At 47.0% G+C, this 21728-nt stretch overlaps 1 protein-coding gene across 2 annotated transcripts; it reads left to right on the top strand.

The window, feature by feature from the left end:
* Window positions 1–1983: 1983 nt before the first annotated feature.
* On the top strand, window positions 1984–21230 carry LOC309363531 (uncharacterized protein). 2 transcript variants are annotated; one of them, XM_081899939.1, is made up of 5 exons: window positions 1984–3087; window positions 8556–8674; window positions 13246–13344; window positions 13939–14103; window positions 19222–21230. In XM_081899939.1, exons 1-5 carry the CDS (start codon window positions 3051–3053, stop codon window positions 19366–19368), a joined length of 567 nt encoding a protein of 188 aa, XP_081756065.1. In that variant the 5' UTR covers window positions 1984–3050; the 3' UTR covers window positions 19369–21230. The 2 variants fall into 2 exon arrangements, with proteins under 2 accessions (XP_081756065.1, XP_081756064.1); XM_081899938.1 differs by having other exon boundaries at window positions 1988–3087; window positions 8553–8674.
* The last annotated feature ends 498 nt before the right edge of the window (window positions 21231–21728 follow it).

The following is a 21728-nucleotide window of genomic DNA, read 5'->3' as shown; positions in this document are numbered from 1 at the left end:
ATTGATTAATTTTGCTATGTTTCTTTACTTGTTACTTATAAAACATCTTTACACATTCCTTTCAACTTTGTCACTAATGCCACATTATCTCACTATCCTGCATCACTTTAACATTCAAATAATTTACAATGTTTTTGCAGATAATCTTTAAATTTCTTCCAGTCCTCTTCTGTTTGTTCTTCTCCCATGTCTCGGATTCTGACAGTCATTTCTGCCAGTTCCATGTAGTCTATCAATTGCATCTGCCATTCTTCCAAGGTGGGCAAATCTTGTGTCTTCCAGTACTTTGCGATAAGTATCCTTGCTGCTGTTGTTGCATACATAAAAAAGGTTCTATCCTTCTTTAACACCTTCTGGCCAACAATGCCCAAGAGGAAGGCCTCTGGTTTCTTAAGGAAGGTATACTTAAATACCTTTTTAAGTTCATTATAGATCATTTCCCAGAAAGCCTTAACCTTTGGGCACGTCCACCAGAGGTGAAAGAATGTTCCCTCAGTTTCCTTACATTTCCAACACTTATTGTCAGGCAAATGATATATCTTTGCAAGCTTGACTGGTGTCATGTACCACCTGTAAATCATTTTCATAAAGCAAACAAACATCTGGAGGGGGAAGCGGAAGGGTCCTGTCACTCAATAAACAGTTGAACCAGCAGAGGGAGCTTCATGTAGAGTCACTGTTGGAGCAGCCTTTTTACATTCTGCAAAGCAGCATTGTGAGGGAGGTGTCAAGTGAAAGGTTATTATAGTGCGATACTTGAACACAAGGGTAGGCACTTAGCATGATGAATGAGCCTTCTGCATTTCCAGAACCTATGAAGTGTTAAGGCCCAGCGTGTACTCACCTGCCAAACTGTCAGCTAGTGGGAAGTCTTCAGTTGTAACTCGGAGGAATTCGGCTGCCGCCAAAGCTGCAAATGACTTATTAACTAGAGTTAGTTAACTAGTACGGACTGTTTGTTCCTGCTGTCAGTGCTGCTCCCTAACTTCAGACACTGAATGATACTAAGAATTAATATGCTATGGAGTGTTTTGAATTGATTCCTTTGTATCAACCCTCTAAAGAAGTTTATTAATACAAGCAATGTAAAGAGAGGAGGGATTTAACTAAAGTAGGGATTGGGGATTTAATTAAAATATATATTTATTAAATTTTCAATTTTTACAAATTCTTTTAAAATACAATTCTTTTAAAATGCAATCTGTTGACTTCCCATCCACCTCTTTCACGGTGTTTTGGACATGTTAAAACGTTTGCAGGATCTGAAGTATAGCAACAGATGAGAATTTGTAGTTTAATAATGCAGATACAGATAGGTAGCCGTGTTGGTCTGCCATAGTCAAATGCAGAGTTAATGTATATAATGGATGAAAATAACTAACGCAGCAGAATTCACTCTCATCCACCCTCTGGTGGTGCTGATTTAGGAATGGCCGCTGTTCTCGTCACCCATAAACATGCACGGAAAGAATATGGAAAACGTCAAGACTTTTTTTAAAAACGCAATTGTGTTGGTGAGGCAGCCATGCAGGAACGAAACCTCTGCGGCCGCTTCGTTACCTGGGTCTGCAGAGCTGAATAAGAGGTATACTCCGGCCTCAGGTGTCCTTTCGGGTCAAGTTGGAAGCTGCCTCCCCCAAAAGCGTTACAACAAGCGGGGAGACCAATCTAACGCCATCCATCCATCCATCGGCCGGTCGAGCGCTTAGAAAATTTCAGGTGCTTCACAGGTGAGCAACAACAACAACAACTGCTATGAGATCTTTGGAAAACACTTTAACGCAGACTCTCTTCTTAATCGTCGATTTAAATAAAATTCCTCTTGCCCGCGTAGCTTTGTTTCTCAGGACACCTAAAGCTCTGGGGTATCGGGATATCAGGGGAAACTATTACGATGCGCAATAAAAACCCATTGACAATGGAACGCCGGAGGAAGCGCGTTACTTTCGCTACTCCCCCCCCCGCCCCGTTCCTCCCCACGTGCACAGTTACCATGACGACCGCCGACACAATGTTGCATCCGGAGAAGGTAGCTCTTTTCACTTCCCACCAATGGAGGCCCAGAGCGTTGCCTTCGCGACCAATCAGAAGCGGAACCCGGGAGATCGGCGCAGGAAGGCGGTAGAGGGTGCAAAGATCTCCCCGCGAGGCTGGAAGGGGAGCCGTGCGGGTCGCAAAATCCGAGCGAGGGGGTTGTTGTTGCTGCGGCTGTTGCTGCTTTTGTTGCTTCGGTTTGCTTTTGGAGGAGAAAGCCCATTGCACTTCCCGGCCCCACCTCGGATGGGCTTTGCAAGGCGGCGCACGTGCAACTTGGCTGGGCCCGGGATGCCGGAGGAAAGCGGCCAGGCCCAGGAAAAGCTCCGCCACCTTTCTGGAGGCTCCGATCGAGGAGAAGCAAATGGATCTTTAAGCCGGCGCTTTTGAATTCTCTCCAGGGGAAGCCTATGGAGAGTGCAGACCGTGCTGCTGCTGCTGCTGCTGCTGCAGCAACCCTCGTTTTGCGGGGGGAGCGTCTCCGAAGCCAGGTATCTGCCGAAGGAGCCGAGCCAAGCTCTCGCCCCGGCGCGCTCACCTTTGGAACAGCTTATCTGCCCTAAGGGAGACCGAGGACGGAAAGTGCAAAAAATTACTCCAGAACCAAGCAGCCCAGCGCTGGAAGGAAGAAGAGAGAGCTCGGAGCCGCCTCCCTCCGGGTTCCGGAGAGCTTACTGCCCCGAGAGTGCGATGCTAACCCCGGGAGCGATGCAAAGAAGAGCAGGAGGGGAGCGATAAGTTAGGAGCGCACGAAGCCAGTCATTGGCCGGACCTATCCCGGGATCGAACCCAAGGAGAAGCCAGAAGGAACCGGACTGGGCTGCACGGGCTCCGTCGTGGCGGGGGGGTCCAAAGCTAACGGAACTGGAGGGCTGGTGAATACGCCGGCGGGGACTGGATTCGGGCGGATTCCCCTCCTCCATGTGGAGCCACCAAGCTGGAAGGGATCTCGCAGTCGACCAGAGTTGAGCCAGCCGAGCGAGGCGCTGCCACACCCGCCCACCGCCCCTGTTCCCATGGATAGCAGCGTCGTGGCGATTATCATAGCCACCAGTGAGTCCTTGCATGGCCCTCTCTCGCTCTTAAATCGGGATGGATGCGGGTGGTGGGGGGGGTCCTCTCTCCCCAAATGAGACTGCCTCCCCCTGCTTGGTTATGTCCCTGGCGTTATACTTCGCTGTATGCGCACACATAATGTGGTTTTGGTTTGGCACCTAGACACTGTTTATGGCCCCTTCAGGGAAACTGGTAGATTCAAGTGCTTGGGACCTGGTTGTTTATATTACAGGCAGGTACTGGGCAAAGTCTTAGCCTTGCAGAGGCAGCTGCAGGTTTCTGCAAGTCACAGCTTTTGTGGCAGAAAGGGTGATTTCCTGCTGTGAATGCTAACTTAGGTTATGTTCTCAGGGATGCTAACTTAGCTTCTGGCTTGGCATCCCTCTGCATGGTGGATTCATCACCCATGTTGACCTCCTGATTCATCACCCATGTTGACCTCCTGCCCTTCGTGCGGGTTACTGGAGGAGATGAACTATTAGGGAGCTCTGTTAGCGTTGGCATGGCTCCAGGGATTGGAAGGGCTGGTTCAGTGCATCAGGAGCCCTTTTGACACTCCCACAGAGCTGTAAGGGGCATGTAGGGATAATGTTCAAATCAGGATGGTGGAATCCTGTTTATGTATTTGAATTTCCTGTGATTCCTTTTCTTCAGTATGTTTGAGTAGAAGTTCAGCAGAGAATGATGCGAGCAGAATGGTACAGCTTATCAGAGGAACTTAAACTGGCACAGAAATAGATATATAAGCTTTGGAGAGCCACCAACAAAGGTTTCTGTGAAGTCAAAAACTTGCACACAGTGCTTCTTTCTATACTAAGCAGCTGAACTAATGAAAGGTATCACTTTTTCCTGTTTTGGCTTTCGATTGGATAAAAATATTCTAAGAGGTTTCCTACAAGAATTACAGCTCCAAGCTCTTTTGTGAGCAAAATACTGGTTGGAATTTGAAGAAACATCTGGGATCACCTGCTAGAGAGACATGATTGATGACTGTCAATCACCTGCTCCCCATTTCCATATTGTTGTGCCCGTTTTTTTGGATGTGAGAGTGATACGTATTTTGTTAAAGAAGCCTTGGAGTTTCATAGTGTGACCTGTGCCCTCATCTGAGGTCTGAAGGCTTGTGTCTTCCACCCCCATAGTAAACTGCCCATTGTAGATCATTATCAAGGCTGCAGAGAAGGATATTCTGCATATTATTCAGGCAAAAAGTACAGCAGCCTATCTGGAAGCATTGCAAAAAATATTAGTCAATATGCATTCTCCCATTTTCCACCCAAAGACGCCCAAGCTGGTTAGCAACAGTAAAATCAAAATACAAAATCAAGTATTGAAAACAGAGCATCAATTAAATAAATGATGAGGCAAACAAAAATGACATATACAATTAGCCAGTTTGACTATAAAAACGGCTAGCAGAACAGGCATGTTTTCAAAAGGCAGCAAATGATAATTAAAAATGGCTCCAAGGGCCAGGCTGCTCTCCCAGGGCAGAGAGTTGTATAGCCCAAGTGAAAACTGCTGTATTCCTGTCCAGCATGCCTCACGTACAGGTGAGAGACACAGAATAGGAAGTATAGAATTTTTAAATGCCTTTCTCATCCAAAGCAAAGATTAGACCAGCAATTCCCTTTATGAAACTGTTGGGAGTCAGAGTGATGAAATAAATTGGCCGTGTTGTCCGTATACCAGCAGGAGAGAGCAAGATTTGTTTATTTGTCAGTGGAAGCATCGTTCATTGCATCCCTGTTACTTTTCCTTGTTTGGAAAAATCTGGTGTTCCAAATGAAAATAAGAAAAGGCTTTTTTAAACCAGGGATGGGAATCTAATGGGCTTCCAGTTGTTGTTGGGTGACAAGCTCCACTGACTTAAATAAACGTTAAGTCCAGCAAATTCAGCACAGATGAGAAGCTCCCTCCTCTGCTCAGTTCTGCTGACTCCACACGGTAGAATAAGGACAATTTCCCACCTGCAGACAAGATTGTTCTATCAAGATCTAATCTAGTTATAACTCAGGCTGCTGCATGCATGAATGATCCCTGATCCAGCATGCATAAACCAGGATATGTTAAAAAGCCCCCCAAAATGAATATATGTTGGAGGTGCCAGGGCTTTTTGAGCAATGGCCCTCAAATTTGCAGATCAAATTCTTCTGCATTAGCTTCTGAACAGCCTTGTTCTGATAAAGCAGGTGGAAACACAACAGAATGATATTTAAACTTGATTTCTCTTGCATAATCACCTATGGTCAGCAGAGCTACTTGGAAGTAGGTTGTTAGTCTGAGGGCTGCAAAGTGGACATGCTTGGACTTTTGAGGGTGGTTTTTTTGTTGTTGCAAAAATGAGTGGATTTCCATCTTAAGTGAAATAAGGAAATATTACCATCTGGCTGTCATTGGAAAGCAGAAATATGAGGAATGTGAAAATTAAGAGATTAAGGTCACAATCCCAAACCTGTTTTTACTCCAATCCTATTAAAACCAATAGGGCTAAACTGAAGTCAGTATGTGGTGGAATTGCAGGCTCCTGGGACCCAAAGTCCTCCAGTGGTTTTCGTTGGATTTTTTGCTAGTTGCCAAATTTCCCTGGTGTCATTCAGCTATTTCTTGAGGGCTTACCTCTTGCTAAGCGCCTCCAGAGTAGAATAAAGGCAGGTCCTGCCTACAATTTTATGTTCTAAGAATATGTAATTCAAAGGAAGAAGGCAAGGCAGGGATTAATGGGGAGAGAGGAAAGCACTAAAGAAAATCCCAGAGGGAATAAGGACTTAAAAAAATCCCACAAAAACTTATTCGAGAGAAATGGAAAATGTAACTAGAGAGAGAGAGAGAGAGAGAGAGAGAGAGAGAGAGAGAGAGAGAGAGAGAGAGAGAGAGAGAGAGATTTTGTGGGGTTGGGGGCATTTTATTATCCTAAGCCAAATTCCAACACACCTTGGAAACTGGACACATCCAAGCCATGTGTGTCGTGTCAGGAGAGACCAACTCCATTCTGCTTCTCTGTGTCAGTTTTGCATTTTGTGCCCCAATAGTTTCTGTTGGCTGGACTAAAAATGTGCCCCAAATACCTGAATCCTTTAGGAATTCTTTGGAATTCTCCCCTCCACCCCCCCAAAAAGTTATTTTTGGTTTTCAACACTCTGTATGGGCACTTAAAACTGCTCTCCTGGATCAGTTTTATTGCATCTTTACCGTAGCACATGACATTGGTTGCAGTAAAAGAATACCCAAATAATAGCAGTTCATTTGAAATGTTTGTGATTTTCTTTAGTCCCAGGTGGTTGTGTTTTTTTGGGGGGGGGGACTGTGCCAGGGCTGGGTGGAAGTGAGAAGTGGCTGAAATTTGGGAACGGTGCTTAATACTATGTAGGTGACACAGTATCCCAGAAGGACTGTGTTGAAGGTCTGCATCTGTATTTTATTTTATTTTTTAGTGGTGGGTGTTGAAAATGGGGCAGTGAGACAGGTTTAGTGCTTGAGAAACTAGCAGCAGGCTAGCTGCATAGTACTCTAGGGAAAGCCAACCACGTTTTACAGTTTACCTCAAATCACCCAGATTAGATTGTGCTACAAGCAGTAGGGCCGTGGTGGCACTATAGCAGAGGCAACGTACGATAAGGAGGAAGTGCTTGGAAAGTTTATACAAGTGAGCTGCATACCCAAGGGAGCATCATATCTGCTATTGCTGGGTACCTGTTAAGGGGTAAAGGTAAGGTCTAAACCACTGAGCCTCTTGGGCTTGCCGATCAGAAGGTCAGTGGTTCGAATCCCCACTGTGGGGTGAGCTCCTGTTGCTCTGCCCCAGCTCCTGCCAACCTAGCAGTTCGAAAGCACACCAGTGCAAGTAGATAAATAGGTACCGCTGCGGCAAGAAAGTAAACGGCGTTTCCGTGCACTCTGGTTTCCATCACGGTGTTCCGTTGCGCCAGAAGTGGTTTGGTTATGCTGGCCACATGACCCAGAAAGTTGTCTGTGGACAAATGCTGGTTCCCTCAGCCTGAAAGTGAGATCTCTACCACAATCTCATAGTTGCCTTGGACTGGACTTAACCATCCAGGGGTCCTTTACCTTTACCTTAAGGGGCAATTTGGACCAGAGGGTGGAATCTCAGGTTCTGCTTGTGGGCTTCCCATGGGCAGCTGGCTGCCTGTTGTGATAACAGGATGCTGAATTTATTTATATTTCTACTAGCTTAGTACCAAATCTGTGCATGGCCCTTTACAGAGAATAAGTTTTACAGGCCCCTCTCCGATGGGGCTTACGAGCTAAGGCTAGATTGTCATGACCTATGTTTCATGTGATAGATAGCCTGCTTAAGAGACATTTAGACAACTGCCAGCCTCTTAAAATTAGATATACAGTGGTACCTCAGGTACGCTTCAGGTTACAGACTCTGCTAACCCAGAAATATTACCTTGGGTTACGAACTTTGCTTCAGGATGAGAACAGAAATCGTGCGGCAGCGGCGGCAGGAGGCCACATTAGCTAAACTGGTGCTTCAGGTTAAGAACAGTTTCAGGTTAAGAACGGACCTCCGGAACGAATTAAGTTCTTAACCCGAGGTACCACTGTATTTCTATTCTTTCTAAATAGAAAGCTTTCACATTCCTAAATGTGCAGAGATTTGTTTGAACAAGAGTATCACTGTCAAACTACTGGAGCTCTGTGATTCTCTTTAAAAAAACACACACCCAACAACAACTCGCCTACCAACATAGATTGATTCTGGCCATGTAAATGTAACAAGTTACTAGTCCACAAGCATGCTTTACAGCCTACCTTTCCCACAGATACTTGTGGCATATTGATGGCTTTATTTGATTAAAAATAGCAGTTTCTCTTATCAGTTCACAGAAGCTTCTTTACCTAGTCAGAATAGAGACCATTTTTACTTGCCATAGGTGCCTGTTTACAAGCTTGGTCAAATAAAAGAATTCATTGACCATCTTTGCATTTCTTAGTGGTGCTGGAATGCCACCAAATCTTAGACCATAAACCTCATTATTGTGTCTGCCGCGAGGCAGATCGCAGCCAGATTCAGTTTGCTATATCTGCATTGGTGTGTTTTGCTTGTTTTTTAAGAACTGGGCACCTGTTTCAGTCTGCCAAGGGCTGGAATCTCAGTTATGAGAGAAAAGTTGAGACAATTAGGAAGGCTTGAAAAGTGTGCTTTTGGCAGCTCCTGTTTCCAGTCTTCTCCAGGAGCATTTGGGTCCCTGTTTCTGTCATTTGTACTTCCATTGTGCCCATGTAGGTTCCCAAAGTCACTGCTCCTAGCTAGGGATGAACTCGGTTAGGATGCCAGAGGGCGCTAAATCGGTCGCTCTCTCCTGCCCCTATTGCCTTAGCCTTGCAGAGTGTACATTTCCTGGAGACTTCAGCCAGGATGTGAAGCCTGAGGCCTAGTCCCAGGCTGTGTGGAACACCCTCACCCGTGTTTCCCCTTTTCTCTTCCTCGACAGCAGTTTCTTCCTCCATCTTCATCGTGGCCATTTTGGTGCTGCTGCTACTTTTGTACCACCGGGACCCTCTGTGCTGCCAGTTCCTGTGCTCTTGCCGTTTCTTCCAGAGCCCCAGTCAGTATGTAAGTATCTCCACCTCCCTCTTCCCTGCTGTTTCAATAGGCCTTGCATCCGAATGCACCCACCTGCCCACCCACCACATTTCTTTCTGCTCCGGCTGGGATGGAAGGAACCAAGGCACCCGCCCAGCTCAGCCTTCCGTAGGGTCCCATTACAGGTTTGTACAGAATGGCCTCGGGGTTTAGGCATTATTATGATTATTATAATTCGTTGCTTACTCCTGGCTGGAGAGCAGCTGAAGGCCTATTTGCAGTTCTCTCCTGCTGGGTTATAGTGTTTACTCACCAAGACACTCCCTGGCTCCCCACTTCCTTCCCACTCTCTTCCACCAACAAAGCCCTTTCACCTGAGCGTGTTGCCAATGGGCGGCTTTTGAGCATGGCTTGTGCTGTCGGGGGGCACGTTATTGAATTTTGAGAGCACGAGAAGGCAGCACCAGGAGTGACGCAGGTCGCCAGGGCGATGGTGATATCCCCCTGTGCCTAAGAGAACTGCACTCCTCCTTAACTCTCTGGCACACTTCTCTCTCTCTCTCTCTCTCTCTCTCTCTCTCTCTTTCTTTTTTGCCAACGATGGATCACAGCAGGGAGTGCTACTGTAAGGCACGGGTAAAATACAGACAATGCCACTCTTGGTTGCTGGTATCCTGGCAACCAGCATTATACTTTGCACAGCTCACGATTGGAGACAGCCACAGAGAGAACATTTCCCCCTATTTTTCTTCTCTCTCTCTCTCTCTCTCTCTCTCTCTCTCTCTCTCTCACTCACTCAAAGTCACAAACCCTTCCCCTCTCTCTTATGCACACAGACACACAAGCTTTTTTGATGACTGCTGTTTAAGGAGCACCTGAGCAACTTCATGGCATTTCTCTCCCCACCCCACCGTGCATTAGACATTTGAAAGACCAAAAAACCTGGGCAGCCTGTGTATACTTTCCCCCTTGCAGGTTCAGACCACCAAAGGCCTATCTAGTCCAGCACCCTGTTTCTCCCTACGACCAGCTAGAGAGTGGCCTCTTGAGAAGCCCCCAAACAGAGCATGAGAGCAACAGCCCTCTCTCTCCCCAAACGTGTTCCTTAGCAACTGGTATTCAGAGTTTCCCTTCAGCGAGGAACAAATCCCTTTATTCGTTTACATTTGTACTTCCGCATATTCACATATGAAACTGCTCGTGGTAAAAAGTGCAGTTTGGCCACCAGAAGCAGTGAAGATGGCTCACTTAACTCTCCTGGAAAGGAACCATCAGGGGTGACTTTCAGGTAATTCCTGGCAGATAGCAGGAATTCCTTTACAGGATGCATGTTGGTGTAGATATAGCCACGTGGCAAAAGCAAGAGAAATCCCACAGTGCTTGTAGTCCAGAACCCAACATTGATTGGAAGGTGGCAGCAAAGACTCAGAATTGCTTTGAAGTAACTGAAATGTGCCATGTCCCTAGTACGGCCAAGAGGGCTGTGACAAGGGTTTCCTCAGCCCAATAAGTTTTGTGTATCACGTTCATGTTCAGGGACAATTGAAATGCTTTCCTTATAAAAGCTTGTGTTTTTGGGTCCAGGTGTCACATCATGAAATCAGGCCAGAATTTAGGAACGCTCAATTCAAGTCATGTCAAGGTGACATGTTTGATGGGTGTGGTCTCTCCTGATTTTTGCTGGAGGAATTGCAACTTTCCAGTTGCAGTATCCCCTCCAGTTGGGAACTTTCCTTTTGTTTTCTCGAGACTGCCATGCCACTACCCTTGTGGGCTTTTGTGGCACAGGAGGTGACACCGTTTGAGTTGATGGGGCCCAGGTGCAAGAGCCTCTTAAAAGTTTGCTGTATGGTGCTTGCGTGGGAAAGTGATCATTTCTGGCCCCCAGCCATGCGGCCTCCACTATCCCAGATTACTGTGTATAACATGTGTGCATGCAGGTTATCATACGGTGGCAACCTGCTGTCAAAACACTGCCCTGCCCAGTTCGCCACACTACCACAAAGGCTTCTGCAAGTGCGTCGGTGGTCCCATGCAAGTGGAACCTTTGGGTCTGTGGGTGGAAGCGAAGCGATTGGCTAAGTGCTGTGCAGCAGCAGTACACGTAGATCTGCTGGGGAGAGCTCAGGGCCATGTGCCAGATTGGCAAGACCTACCGAAGCAACGCCCGAGCCTTGTTTGCTTGCGGCTCACCTTTCGGATCCCAGGTTCGGATTTCAGAGCTTCGGGAGCTGGTGCTACGTTTTGCTTGCTCCACCTGTGGAGGCTTAGCTTGAACAATGGAGGTAGTTTCTCAGAGGCTCCGTTGCAAGAAACCAGAAGGGAAGGGAGAAGAAAGTGAAATGCAAAACGGACCCTTGGAAACTCACATCCCACTTTCCACAAGAATATGATACGTCGTACTGGCCCACACGTATATAAATTGCAGTTTGCTGGCCCATCACGTCCCTCTTTTCTTGCCCAAAGATGTTAATTTTCCCCAGAGGAAAGGGATTATATCTGGAGGCAGGTCTGGGCTCATTTAAGTGCTACACCAGACATTTGCAAACCATTGAATTTCCCCTAGGCTCTCAATAAGGCCAATATTGATGTACAGTGGTACCTCGGGTTACAGACGCTTCAGGTTACAGACTCCACTAACCCAGAAATAGTACCTTGGGTTATGAACTTTACTTCAGGATGAGAACAGAAATTGTGCGGCGGCGGCAGCGGGAGGCCCCATTAGCTAAAGTGGTACCTCAGGTTAAGAACAGTTTCAGGTTAAGAACGGACCTCCAGAACAAATTAAGTTCTTAACCCGAGGTACCACTGTAGTATAATCACTCCTTTCAAGTGAGCCCATGGTGTCCCGTCCCGCCCCCCCCCCCCCGTGATTCCATTCAACCTGTTCCTTCTCTCTTTGGGTTTCTCTGCTCCCTTCTTGCTGTTACTTGTGATGGATCTCGTTGTGGCTCTGCCTTCTGTGCCCTTTTGCAGGTGTTTGCTTAGTAGCAACTCTCTGAGTCCAAAGGTAGAGGGACGAAGAGCTGAGATTGAACCCTGTACTGCAAAGGCCTTCAGCTGTGCATCCTGGATGTTGCTGGACCAGACAACTGCCTTGGCCGAGCTGGCTGGGGCTGATGCGAACTGTAGTCTTAACAACACCTTTGAAGAAGGCTGTTGTATCCCCTTCCTTTGGGAGGCGGGCTGGCACCCGCGAGGACTTCCTGTTGTTCTCAAAACACGCCTCTCTAGGAGAAGCAGTATGTAGAGCTCAGGCATAGAGTGGGAGGTCTGGGAAAGACCAGCACTAGGGATTTCTGTAGATGATTCACTCTTATCTACAACCAAGTGGCTTTTATCACTGCTTCAGGCCTGATGTCAGAATCCCATATACCAGCGGTTGAGATGCTTTACTGCCGCCACCTAGGTGAATCATTATGTACACGGACAATATCCTATGCGAGTGGGAAGGATGTTTCAGCTGCTGCAGTTAAATATCCCAAATAACCAAGGTGGCTCACACACCAAAACAAACAAACAGACATGGTGCTGTAAGGTGCTGGATTACATATCAGAGGCTAGCAACAGACAGGAGGTAGATTGGGATCTGCTGGGGTAGTTTGCAGTCTGTTGACAATGGTTTCCGAGGCTCAAATATTTACAGGCAGCAACAAGGAAAAAGGCTTACCTACTGCCACCCGCTTTCCCTTTAAAATTAGGCTGAGGAAAAGCTTGGGAGGAAATGAAGGGCTTTTGTGTTTGTGAAGGGGACAGCAAGTTCAGTTCCTGCCCTGAAAACAAGTTGGCTGTGCCTCAGGTGCACGGTGTTCTTTTAAGTTTCTTCCCCCATCAGCCACAACTTTGCACTTGGGTGGTTTCTCAGGTTTTTAGTAAAAAAGATGGTAGATTCCTCAAGCCAGGAGCTCCTTCCTCATTCCTTCCTGAGAGGATGGAAGCCATCTCTGGTGTCCTCTGGCTGGTTGCCCAGCCAAAACTTTCTGTTGTTCTCTGAGGCCTCTTCACGAACCAGGATTGATATAATTTTGCCATATACTAAAAGCTGGGGTTCCTAGCTGGGTTTAGCTAGGAAAGTGTAGCTTGCTGGGAAGCTCTTGGCTCTAGAAAACTGCGCACTGAAAAGTGATTCAACGACAGCATCTGTCGGAGAAAAAAACAGCTTGTGAGCGTTTGTTTTCAGAGGTGAAACTTTTCAGTCAGCGCTCTTGTCACATGAACACGAAGAGGCTTCGACTAATTGAGATTTGCAGGCATTCCACTTCTATGAAACACATGAGGTCTAGAAAGGCAGCTTAGAAATATTTTTAAAATAAAAAATTAAATAAGCAGGGGGCTCTGGACAGGGTGGTTTGATGTCAAGGCCTTTCTGCCGCCCTGACTCCTAGGAGGAGGCACGGCCATTTTGTTTATGACCCCAAGCCGGTGACTGACCTTGAGGCACAAGCTTTGGCCATGAGTGAGGAGTCTGTGACCCTCCAGGTGTTGTTACTTTTGATCTGCGCAATGGAACACATTGCCAGCTTGCTGAACACGCACCCCGGAGTTGCGCGAGAGGAAAGCTCGGCTTGTATTTTAATTTTCCTTTCTTTCACTCCATGTAGGATTGCCCCCCTCCTTACTTCAGCAGCAACCAGCGTCTGGTGGGACCACCGTCGGGGACGCCGCGTCTGGAGAGTGCAGCTGAAAACCCTGGCGTCCAGGTGAGGGGGAGACTTTCCTTCTTGAAAGTTTGGGCGAATCACCTGTAAAAGGAGCGTGACCTGCGCAGGAGAAGGGGGCTTGCTTCAGGAGGCCAGCCAAACACCAGGGAGGGAGTTGGAACAGCTGATGATGGATCCTCGGAGGTTGTCCCCTCTAGGCAAGAGGTTGGGTCAATGAAGAGGTGGAAGCAGGGAGAAAAAGCACCAGGTCCATGGGGCTGGTGGTTGTGGAAACCCCTGGGCAAGGGGCACGAGCCAGCACTTGTTGAACAAAGCATTGCTGGCATATTCTCTGTTCCAAGAATAAGGCTTCCACAGACCCAGCATTTTCACAGTGTGGCTTTTATGGCTTTGCACACATGCAAATAACACATTTCGACACCCAAAGAGGGAAGCCTGGAGAGTATCGTGCCGCATGCGAGAACTGGCACTGTTTTGCTTTCTTCCGAAGGACTCTTCTCCCATTATAGGTGAGCGGCAGATTTTTGTCGTCAAGCCAATTCCTAAAAAGTAAAGTGGGAAGGCAACAACGGACGAGCCCCCGAGCTGGGTGTATCATCCGGGTTTGTTAATGGTGTCCCTCTGTGCGTCTAGGGAGATGAGCTGTTCTGTGTCGGACCCCCCAGCAGCTACCAGCTCCCACCGTGGGAGCAGCCGCGGCTGCCGAGCTACGAGAGCGTGCGGAAGAAGGATCGCCAGCGGGAGATCCACCAGATGATTGCCGAAAGGTTTGGCTTGTGGGCGGAGATCTCCCCAGAGGTAAGCAATCTTCAGCAAAAATAAAAATAATAATAAAACAACAACCTTCCACCCTACCACTATCTTAGGGTATAGAATTATCCCGCTGGCAGGTCTCTAATTATAGAACTTGCCCGGAGGTTCCTCCTCCTCCTCCTCCTCCTTCTGATATCTTGAGACCTGGCTCTATCTTTCCAATGGCATTTTTATCTTGGAAGGAACACAGTGTTCCAGGAGGCTCCAGCACTAAGCCACTTGTTTACATTCCTTCTGGCTAATGATTCATCTTGTATCTTTTGGAAAGAAGTGCTTCTGTCTTCCACAAGGAGCCAAAACAGACACGGTGGCAGCCAGGGATAAAGCCTCTGAGGCAGTGCAAAGTGCCTTGCCATGCCCCTGGCTGTTCTGTTGCTGCCTGCCCGGGTCACAGGAGGGTTCTCAGACCAGAGGGCCCTCTGCCCAGGATCCCCTTTAACCTGGAGCTAGGAATATAGGAAATCTCAGGCCCAGAGACCCCAATGTGGTCCTCTCTTCCTGGCCCCCAAACTTCTCTGTCTGGTCCCCAGGACTCTGCCCAGGCCACGCAGTTCCTTGCTTTGCACCCTTTTTTGAGTGTTTTTGCCTGGCTGGAATGTGTCCTTCCACTCTGATAATGCCTCTTTCTTGCCTGGCTGGAGGGTAGACAGGTGCGCAGAAACTTGCCTACTGCACAAGAACAAGATTTACACCCGCTGCTCTGCCCCTTTTTGCCTCTGGCTCCAGAAGGAAATGATACCTTTGGATGTGAAAAGGTTCCCTGTGTCTGTTGTAGCCCAAGCAGTGATCCCCCCCTCCCAAGACTTGAAGTTGGCATAATGGAGGAAGCATCAGTGCTTGTACACGCATCCCGTTGTTCTCTCTGCTCACACATTTTGTGTGTGTAGTGCTTCAAAAGTCTGCAAAACTTATTTGGCCAAATATTTTTATAGTGTACATGCCTCTCCCCCTCTCCATTTCTGTCCTCCCAAGGTAGAATAGGATGAGGCCCAGGGTCACCCTGTGAGTTTCACAGCTGAGTGGGGATTTGAACCCAGGTCCCAGGCCAACACTCTGACCAGTATACCACTCTGGCTCTCCAGATGAGGATGGGGCAAATGAAACCAATGCTTTACACCACAGGAAACCTCTTATCAAAAACAAGGCCAGTTCCTTTTTTTTTTTAAAAAAAAAAGCCTACTTCCACAGCTTAAAACAGTCTGAAGCCCATTTCAAACAGGTTTAAATTTACAGTGAAGAGAATAGAGTAGTTTGAAAAGGCAAAATAATTTTGCTGTGGGATGCTGGTGTTCCACTCAAATGGCAGCTATACTTGGTGTGTGTGAATTAGCATTGGCTCCTCTAAGGATGAATAACAGTAATAATAGTAGTAAAAAATAAAATAATAAAGTAAAGTAAAATAAAATATTTATTATTTATACCCTGCCCATCTGGCTGGGTTGCCCCAGCTACTCTGGGCAGCTTCCAACAAATATAAAAACTTAATAAAACAACAGAATGTTAAAAACGTCCTGGTACAGGGCTGCCGTCGAATGTCTCCTAAAAGTTGTGTAGTTCTTTAGCGCCTTGACATCTGGTGGGAGGGCGTTCCACAGGGAGGGTGCCGCTGCCGAGAAGGCCCTCTTCCTGGTTCCCTGTAACCTCACTTTTCGCACTGAGGGGACCGGCAGAAGGCCTTCAGTGCCAGACCTCAGTGTCCAGGCTGAATGACGGGGGAGGTGGAGATGCTCCTTCAGGTATACTGGGCCGAGGCAGTTTACAAACTCAGCTGGGTTGTAAATGTCATTGAACTGGGGGGGGGGGGGAGAGAGATTTGCCGTATTTCTGAGTAGCCGTGTAGAAGACTCAAGCTTTGCTGTTGATTCTTCTAATGGACTTGAGCCTTACAAGTACTCTATCAAAGGAGCAATAATGGTAGTCAGCACTCTAGCAACCACTTACCATTTATATTGCATACTTAAAGTGCTTTCGGCAGATAGGTGAGCCTTCATAACAACCCACAGTCTAGATAAGGAGAGGCCCAGAGCGGATAAGCAGGGGCACGTGTTGCAATGAACGTTACAAGCTGATCTTTGTACTTGGATCGCACATCTGCCCTCGGACAGTATTCATGATTTTTCGTTCTCCATCTTTTCCCTGCCTGATTTTAAGATTTGTTTTCCCTGGGCTCTGAACCCTGAGAGATGGGTAGGCAAGGATGGTTTCTGAGTTTCATTGGGATGCTCACCACCCGGGTAGTTTGACAAGGCAGAGAAGGAAATAAACAATTGTCTGACTTTCAGAAGACACATGGGTGGTGGTGGTGGCTCTGAGTCCCTGTGTTAGGACAGAAAAATGGCTTCCTTAAATAAAGGCACAGAAAAGAATTTCCACCCTGCAGGCCAGGTAGCCTAGACATCTCAAGGCCATCAAAACCACACCTGGCTCAGAGAAGGGTAGGACAGCCAATGCATATTTTTGTTTGACAGACAGACAGACAGACAACCCACAAAGTTGCTATATTTATATATTGAGGGGAAAACAACAACACAGACATAACCAAGTTCAAGGCCAATGAGAGACTGCATGCGTCCTTTGCCTTTAATTTCATTGCCGGCATTATCGTACTATAACTTTTGACCTACAGAAACCTCTAGTCTTAGTGCAAAGGCAAGTGCAAGGTTGGTCAGAATCTACCAGTAGATCTCATGAAAAATTGAAAACCGGAAGCGAGTGTTCTGGTTTTTGAACTTTTTTTGGAAGCCGAACATCCGGTGCAGCTTCCGCTATTGTTTCTGGTGCACCTGTGCTATTGGAAACTGATCGGAAGCCGCGCCTTGGGTTTCTGAACATTTCGGAAGTCGACTGTAATAATAAAACATATTTAAAAATTGAATCTGTTTTATCTCCCTCCCCCCAAAAGGCCTTATTTATTTATTTATTTATTTATTTAATGAATGTAAGGAATAGCTTAAAGGTCCAGTGTGTGAACAGGCTCACAGCAGAGAAGTGATCTGGTGTTCTTGTGTTAGAATATCCTTTTCTAGGAAGGCTACTCTTTTACTGTTAAAACCTGGATGGAAGCAACTTCTAACTACCGTGAATATTTTCTTTTGTTCATTTGCCCCTGAGCAAAAGCAAGCTGGTGAACCTGGGCAGAGGCCCCAGCGACAGTTGCTGCTCTTCCGTGAAGCAAACCAGGGACTGCTCTGGACTGAAGTGATCTCAGCAGAAAACCAGAGAACTTAAAGGGCTGGGGGCTGGGGAAGAAAACTGCCCATCTGATAATGAGGATTTCTGCCAGTCTTCTGCATCCTGGTTCTCTGGGATGTTTGGAGAGCGGGGGGTTAACCTAAAGAAGAGTAGCTTTCGGCAGTGGGCCAGAGGGACTGAAAAGGATGCAAGGAGACCCGAATTGCTTGTTTCTAACAATGCACAAGTGTTTTGGTGGCAGAACTGCTGGGTCGATGGAGCAAAGGATATAATTATAAAATTATTATTATTATTATTATTATTATCATCATCATTATTTATACCCCGCCCTTCCCGGTTCAGAAAACTGGGCTCAGGGCAGCTAACAACAAATTTAAAACACTTAATTGATGCAACAAAAAACAGCATAAAATACAGTATAAAACATAAATAACAATAAATTCTGAATTCAAAAATCAATTTAGGGGGGGAATCCATCCAATATGAAGGCTGCTATAGCTGTTTGTAGTGGATGATGACCCGTGCTCCGAAAAGAGTGGTCGAAATGAAAAGGGTTCAGCTCAGATCAGACCAGATTTCATAAAATCATACGCAAACTTTTACTAAAACAAAACTCCACAAGAGAGGAGGAAACTCCAAATAATTACACAGATTAACATAGCTCAGAAGGTAAGAAAACAGCAAAACTAACTTATCCAGGTAATTAACATAAACGCCTACACCTAAATCTCAATAGGCTGAGCAGCAGAACAAGATGCTTTCAAAAGCCCAAAAACCTGCTTGGCTGGCTACCGAGAACTCCCAGCAACCCAGGTTTTATGAGAACTTAGACCATGAGTCTAATTAACTTGTGACACTGGCCTTGAAACCCAAACGGGAGACAGCTGTATGTCAGCTCATTATTTCTGAGGTTCTAACCCATTCCCGTAAACCAGAGCCACTACCACCACAGCCCTGCTTTTAACAGGGCCTGGGATTTGGGAGACCCTAATTCAAGTCCCCATTGGCCATGAAGCTCACTGCGGAAGCTGGGACCAGTTGTTGTCTCTCAGCCAAATCTACCTCACACGGTTGGTTAGGAGGATAAAATGGCGGCATGCGTCTGAACTCCTTGGAGGAGAGGCAGGAAATAGAATCTAATACAGTGGTACCTCGGGTTACAGACGCTTCAGGTTACACACGCTTCAGGTTACAGACTCCACTAACCCAGAAATAGTTAAGAACTTTGCTTCAGGATGAGAACAGAAATTGCGCGGCGACGGCAGCAGGAGGCCCCATTAGATAAAGTGGTGTCTCAGGTTAAGAACAGTTTCAGGTTAAGAACGGACCTCCGGAACGAATTAAGTTCGTAACCAGAGGTACCTCGGGTTACATACGCTTCAGGTTACACACTCCGCTAACCCGGAAATAGTGCCTCAGGTTAAGAACTTTGCTTCAGAATAAGAACAGAAATCGGGCTCCGGTGGCACGGCAGCAGCAGGAGGCCCCATTAGCTAAAGTGGTGTCTCAGGTTAAGAACAGTTTCAGGTTAAGAACGGACCTCCGGAACGAATTAAGTTTTTAACCCGAGGTACCACTGTAGTATGAACAAACAGTGCAGCTCTTTGTCAGCATTGCATTGGGAGACACTGTGGAAGCGAATCGGCTCAGCTTCTGCCTCAGGAGCACACCTGTGGGCCGTGAATTGTGCGATGCAGTTGCATAAGGGGTGAGGCTCGTGGGACACAACCTCACTGGTGTGTGGACATTGGGCAAAGTAGGTGTGGTGGAGGCTGGTGGGTGAAGCTGGCACAGTAACTGAGCCTTGGCAGACACATTCCGTAAAAAAACATTTGCATAGGCCAAAGTGGGCAGAGCCGTTTGTGGTTCTCTTGGGAGGTGGTATAACAAGCTGCTTCTTATTTTTTACAGTTACCGCCACCCTACGAGCAAGCCCTGAGGTACCCTGCAACTTTACCAGGAACTGGAGCGGGTTCAGAGTTGTCAGCTGGACAGAGCTTGCCGGACATGCTGCAAGCTTCGCCAACTTACCATGCTCAGAGGAACACTTCAGTGTAGGCTGCAGGTTGGGTCCGTCCCCCCAGCCCACCCCCGTGTCCGGGACAATGCCAGAGTTTGGGGTATGGGTTTCACCTGCAGAGCAGCAGCCTGCCAAACCTTTCCAGGTGCAAAAGGAACTGGGTGGAACTCTCCAGAGCCAACACAAAGCCAAGGTTTTTTTTGTTCCCCTTTCCTTTTCTTACTAGTATTACAGTATTGAGATCAAATGCTGGGAGATCGCCAGCTCTTTCTGGAACTGAGCCTGAGGACGGCTGGACAGTGCTGTGTACACCACTTGGGGGAAGCTGTGGTGTCTCTCTTTTGAAGTATCCAAGGCCTAAGGAGTTTTGAAGAGACTAGATTTAGAGACTCCTGTCTCTCAGGGCAGAGGGCCGGAATCAGTTACCCTCAGGGCTGCCTTCTTGCCCTAGGAATTGAAAAGCCACGTAGAAAACCCTATGGAAATTTCAGCCTGCAGGGTCAAACTTTGGAACAAGCCAGTGAGAGAGGCTCCCCTTGTCGTTTTTTTCAAGAGGCAGACTCAACACTTCCTACTCAAAGGACATCCTTGGAGGGGAAACACCAGCAACTATTACATTAAAAAGAAAACAGTGGGAGCTGCCAAACTTGCAAAGTATTAAGCCTGAACAGGAGAAAGTTTCTTTTGTCTCTCTGGTTGTCTTAAGGAGTGTCGCTTATCAGGGACTGCAGCTTCAAGTGACAGAATGAATGTATTTTGCCTCCAGCTGTTTCTACAGATTCTCAGACAAATTCCAATGAGGATTTCTCTCTCTTTTCTTTCAATGCTGCAGGGCAGTTTTGCAAGTCCAAATAGGACAGCAGAAGGCAGGATCTGCAGGGAATTCCCTCCCTTCTTGGGAGTCTGAAGCAGCCCAAGGTTTTAGGGGCCAAGCCATATAACCAAGAAAGGGTTACATGCAGAGACAAGAGGAATCTCCCCCAGGAGGGGAGGAAGGTGGTGATAACTGACAGCTATCACTCCTGTCATTGTTTACTCTCCTTGATTGCTCTGTCAGTCCCGACTCTTTGATTTTTGTTATCTGGATGGTTGTTGTTTTTTGTATTTGACAAAGAGGCTTTTTAAATGTTCCTAATGCCATTGTTAAAACTGAAACAATCAGATCAGGAAAAAAAAATGTTTTGGGGGCCTCCTTTCCCATTGCAACTTTGTGAGTGTAATGCTTGGGAGGGGGGGTTAGCCAAATTCCTTTGTGTGGAATTGAGAAGGTCAGCAGTGACTCTTTTGTTTCATACAGGTTCCAGCCTATAATTATGGCGAGTGCAGACACACAACACTAAGGCTGAATACACATTATTTTATTCTAGAATCCATGGAGACTGAGTTCTTTTTCCTCCCCTACGAACTCCCCACACTAGCTAGCTACGTTGTATATTTTTGCCCCTGAAAACTTGACAAACTAGTTTAAGTTCCAGAAATAAATCTCACTGCAGATCAGTTCTGCATTATTACCATTAGAAAACAGATGCAGGCACAAGGGAACTTCCCTCCCTTTCCACACACCCCAAATCTCCTTGGGCATCCACCCCCAAGCCTCTGCTGCGGATATCGACAGTGCAGAAGGTACACAGAGGCTGGGGAAGTTCTGTTGTGTTGCCAAAGACATCCCATGCGAGCAGCGATTTTGGTGGATTCAACCTCGTATCTACTGCGTTTATGCATGCATTGCATCATTTATTTTCCCTTACCTTACTAGGTTTTTGTTTTTTCCAAATGCTGGTGTTTCCTGTGTATATGGCTACGTGGTTTCAGATGGTAGAATTCCCCTCCCACCTGAAAATCAAAATGGAGGGAGCTGCTACATCCCAGATTTTTTAAAAAAGAATGGATTAAATGCGCAGGAGGCAAAAGCAAACTGAGGGACATAACCAGACACACAGGGCAGACGAAAGCATGAAAGGGCAGCCTGCGGCATGCCTGGCTAGGAGCAGAATGGCCCAGGCGTCTCCCTAAAGCATTGCGTCAAGTCTGCCCTCTTGACTGTGCTAACAGCTGCTTCCCAGCTCAGTAGGCCAGAGTTTTTAAAAAACCAAACCACAGCGAGGCCACTGGTCCTTCCTGCATAGTAAAGGTAAAGGACCCCTACATGGTTAAGTCCAGTCAAAGCCGACTATGGGGTGCGGCGCTCATCTCGCTTTACTGGCCGAGGGAGCTGGCATTTGTCCACAGACAGCTTTCTGGGTCATGTGGCCAGCATGACTAAACCGCTTTTGGTGCAACGGGACACTGATGGAAACCAGAGTGCACAGAAACACCGTTTACCTTCCCACTGCAGCGGTACCTATTTATCTACTTGCACTGGCGTGCTTTGCTAGGTTGGCAGGAGTCGGGACAAAGC

Source organism: Podarcis melisellensis (assembly GCF_964234715.1).
Source record: "Podarcis melisellensis genome assembly, chromosome: 2".
Classification (NCBI taxonomy): Eukaryota; Metazoa; Chordata; class Lepidosauria; order Squamata; family Lacertidae; genus Podarcis; species Podarcis melisellensis.
Note: the sequence above shows the minus strand (reverse complement) of the source record. Positions and strands in the feature narration are given on the sequence as shown.

Bases quoted from the DNA above. Each gene is read 5' to 3' on its own strand.
- LOC309363531 (XM_081899938.1), top strand. From the start codon at position 3,051: ATGGATAGCAGCGTCGTGGCGATTATCATAGCCACCA. The intron at 3,088-8,552 runs GTGAGTCCTTGC...CTTCCTCGACAG, and splicing joins GGCGATTATCATAGCCACCA to CAGTTTCTTCCTCCATCTTC. The intron at 13,345-13,938 runs GTGAGGGGGAGA...CTGTGCGTCTAG, and splicing joins CTGAAAACCCTGGCGTCCAG to GGAGATGAGCTGTTCTGTGT.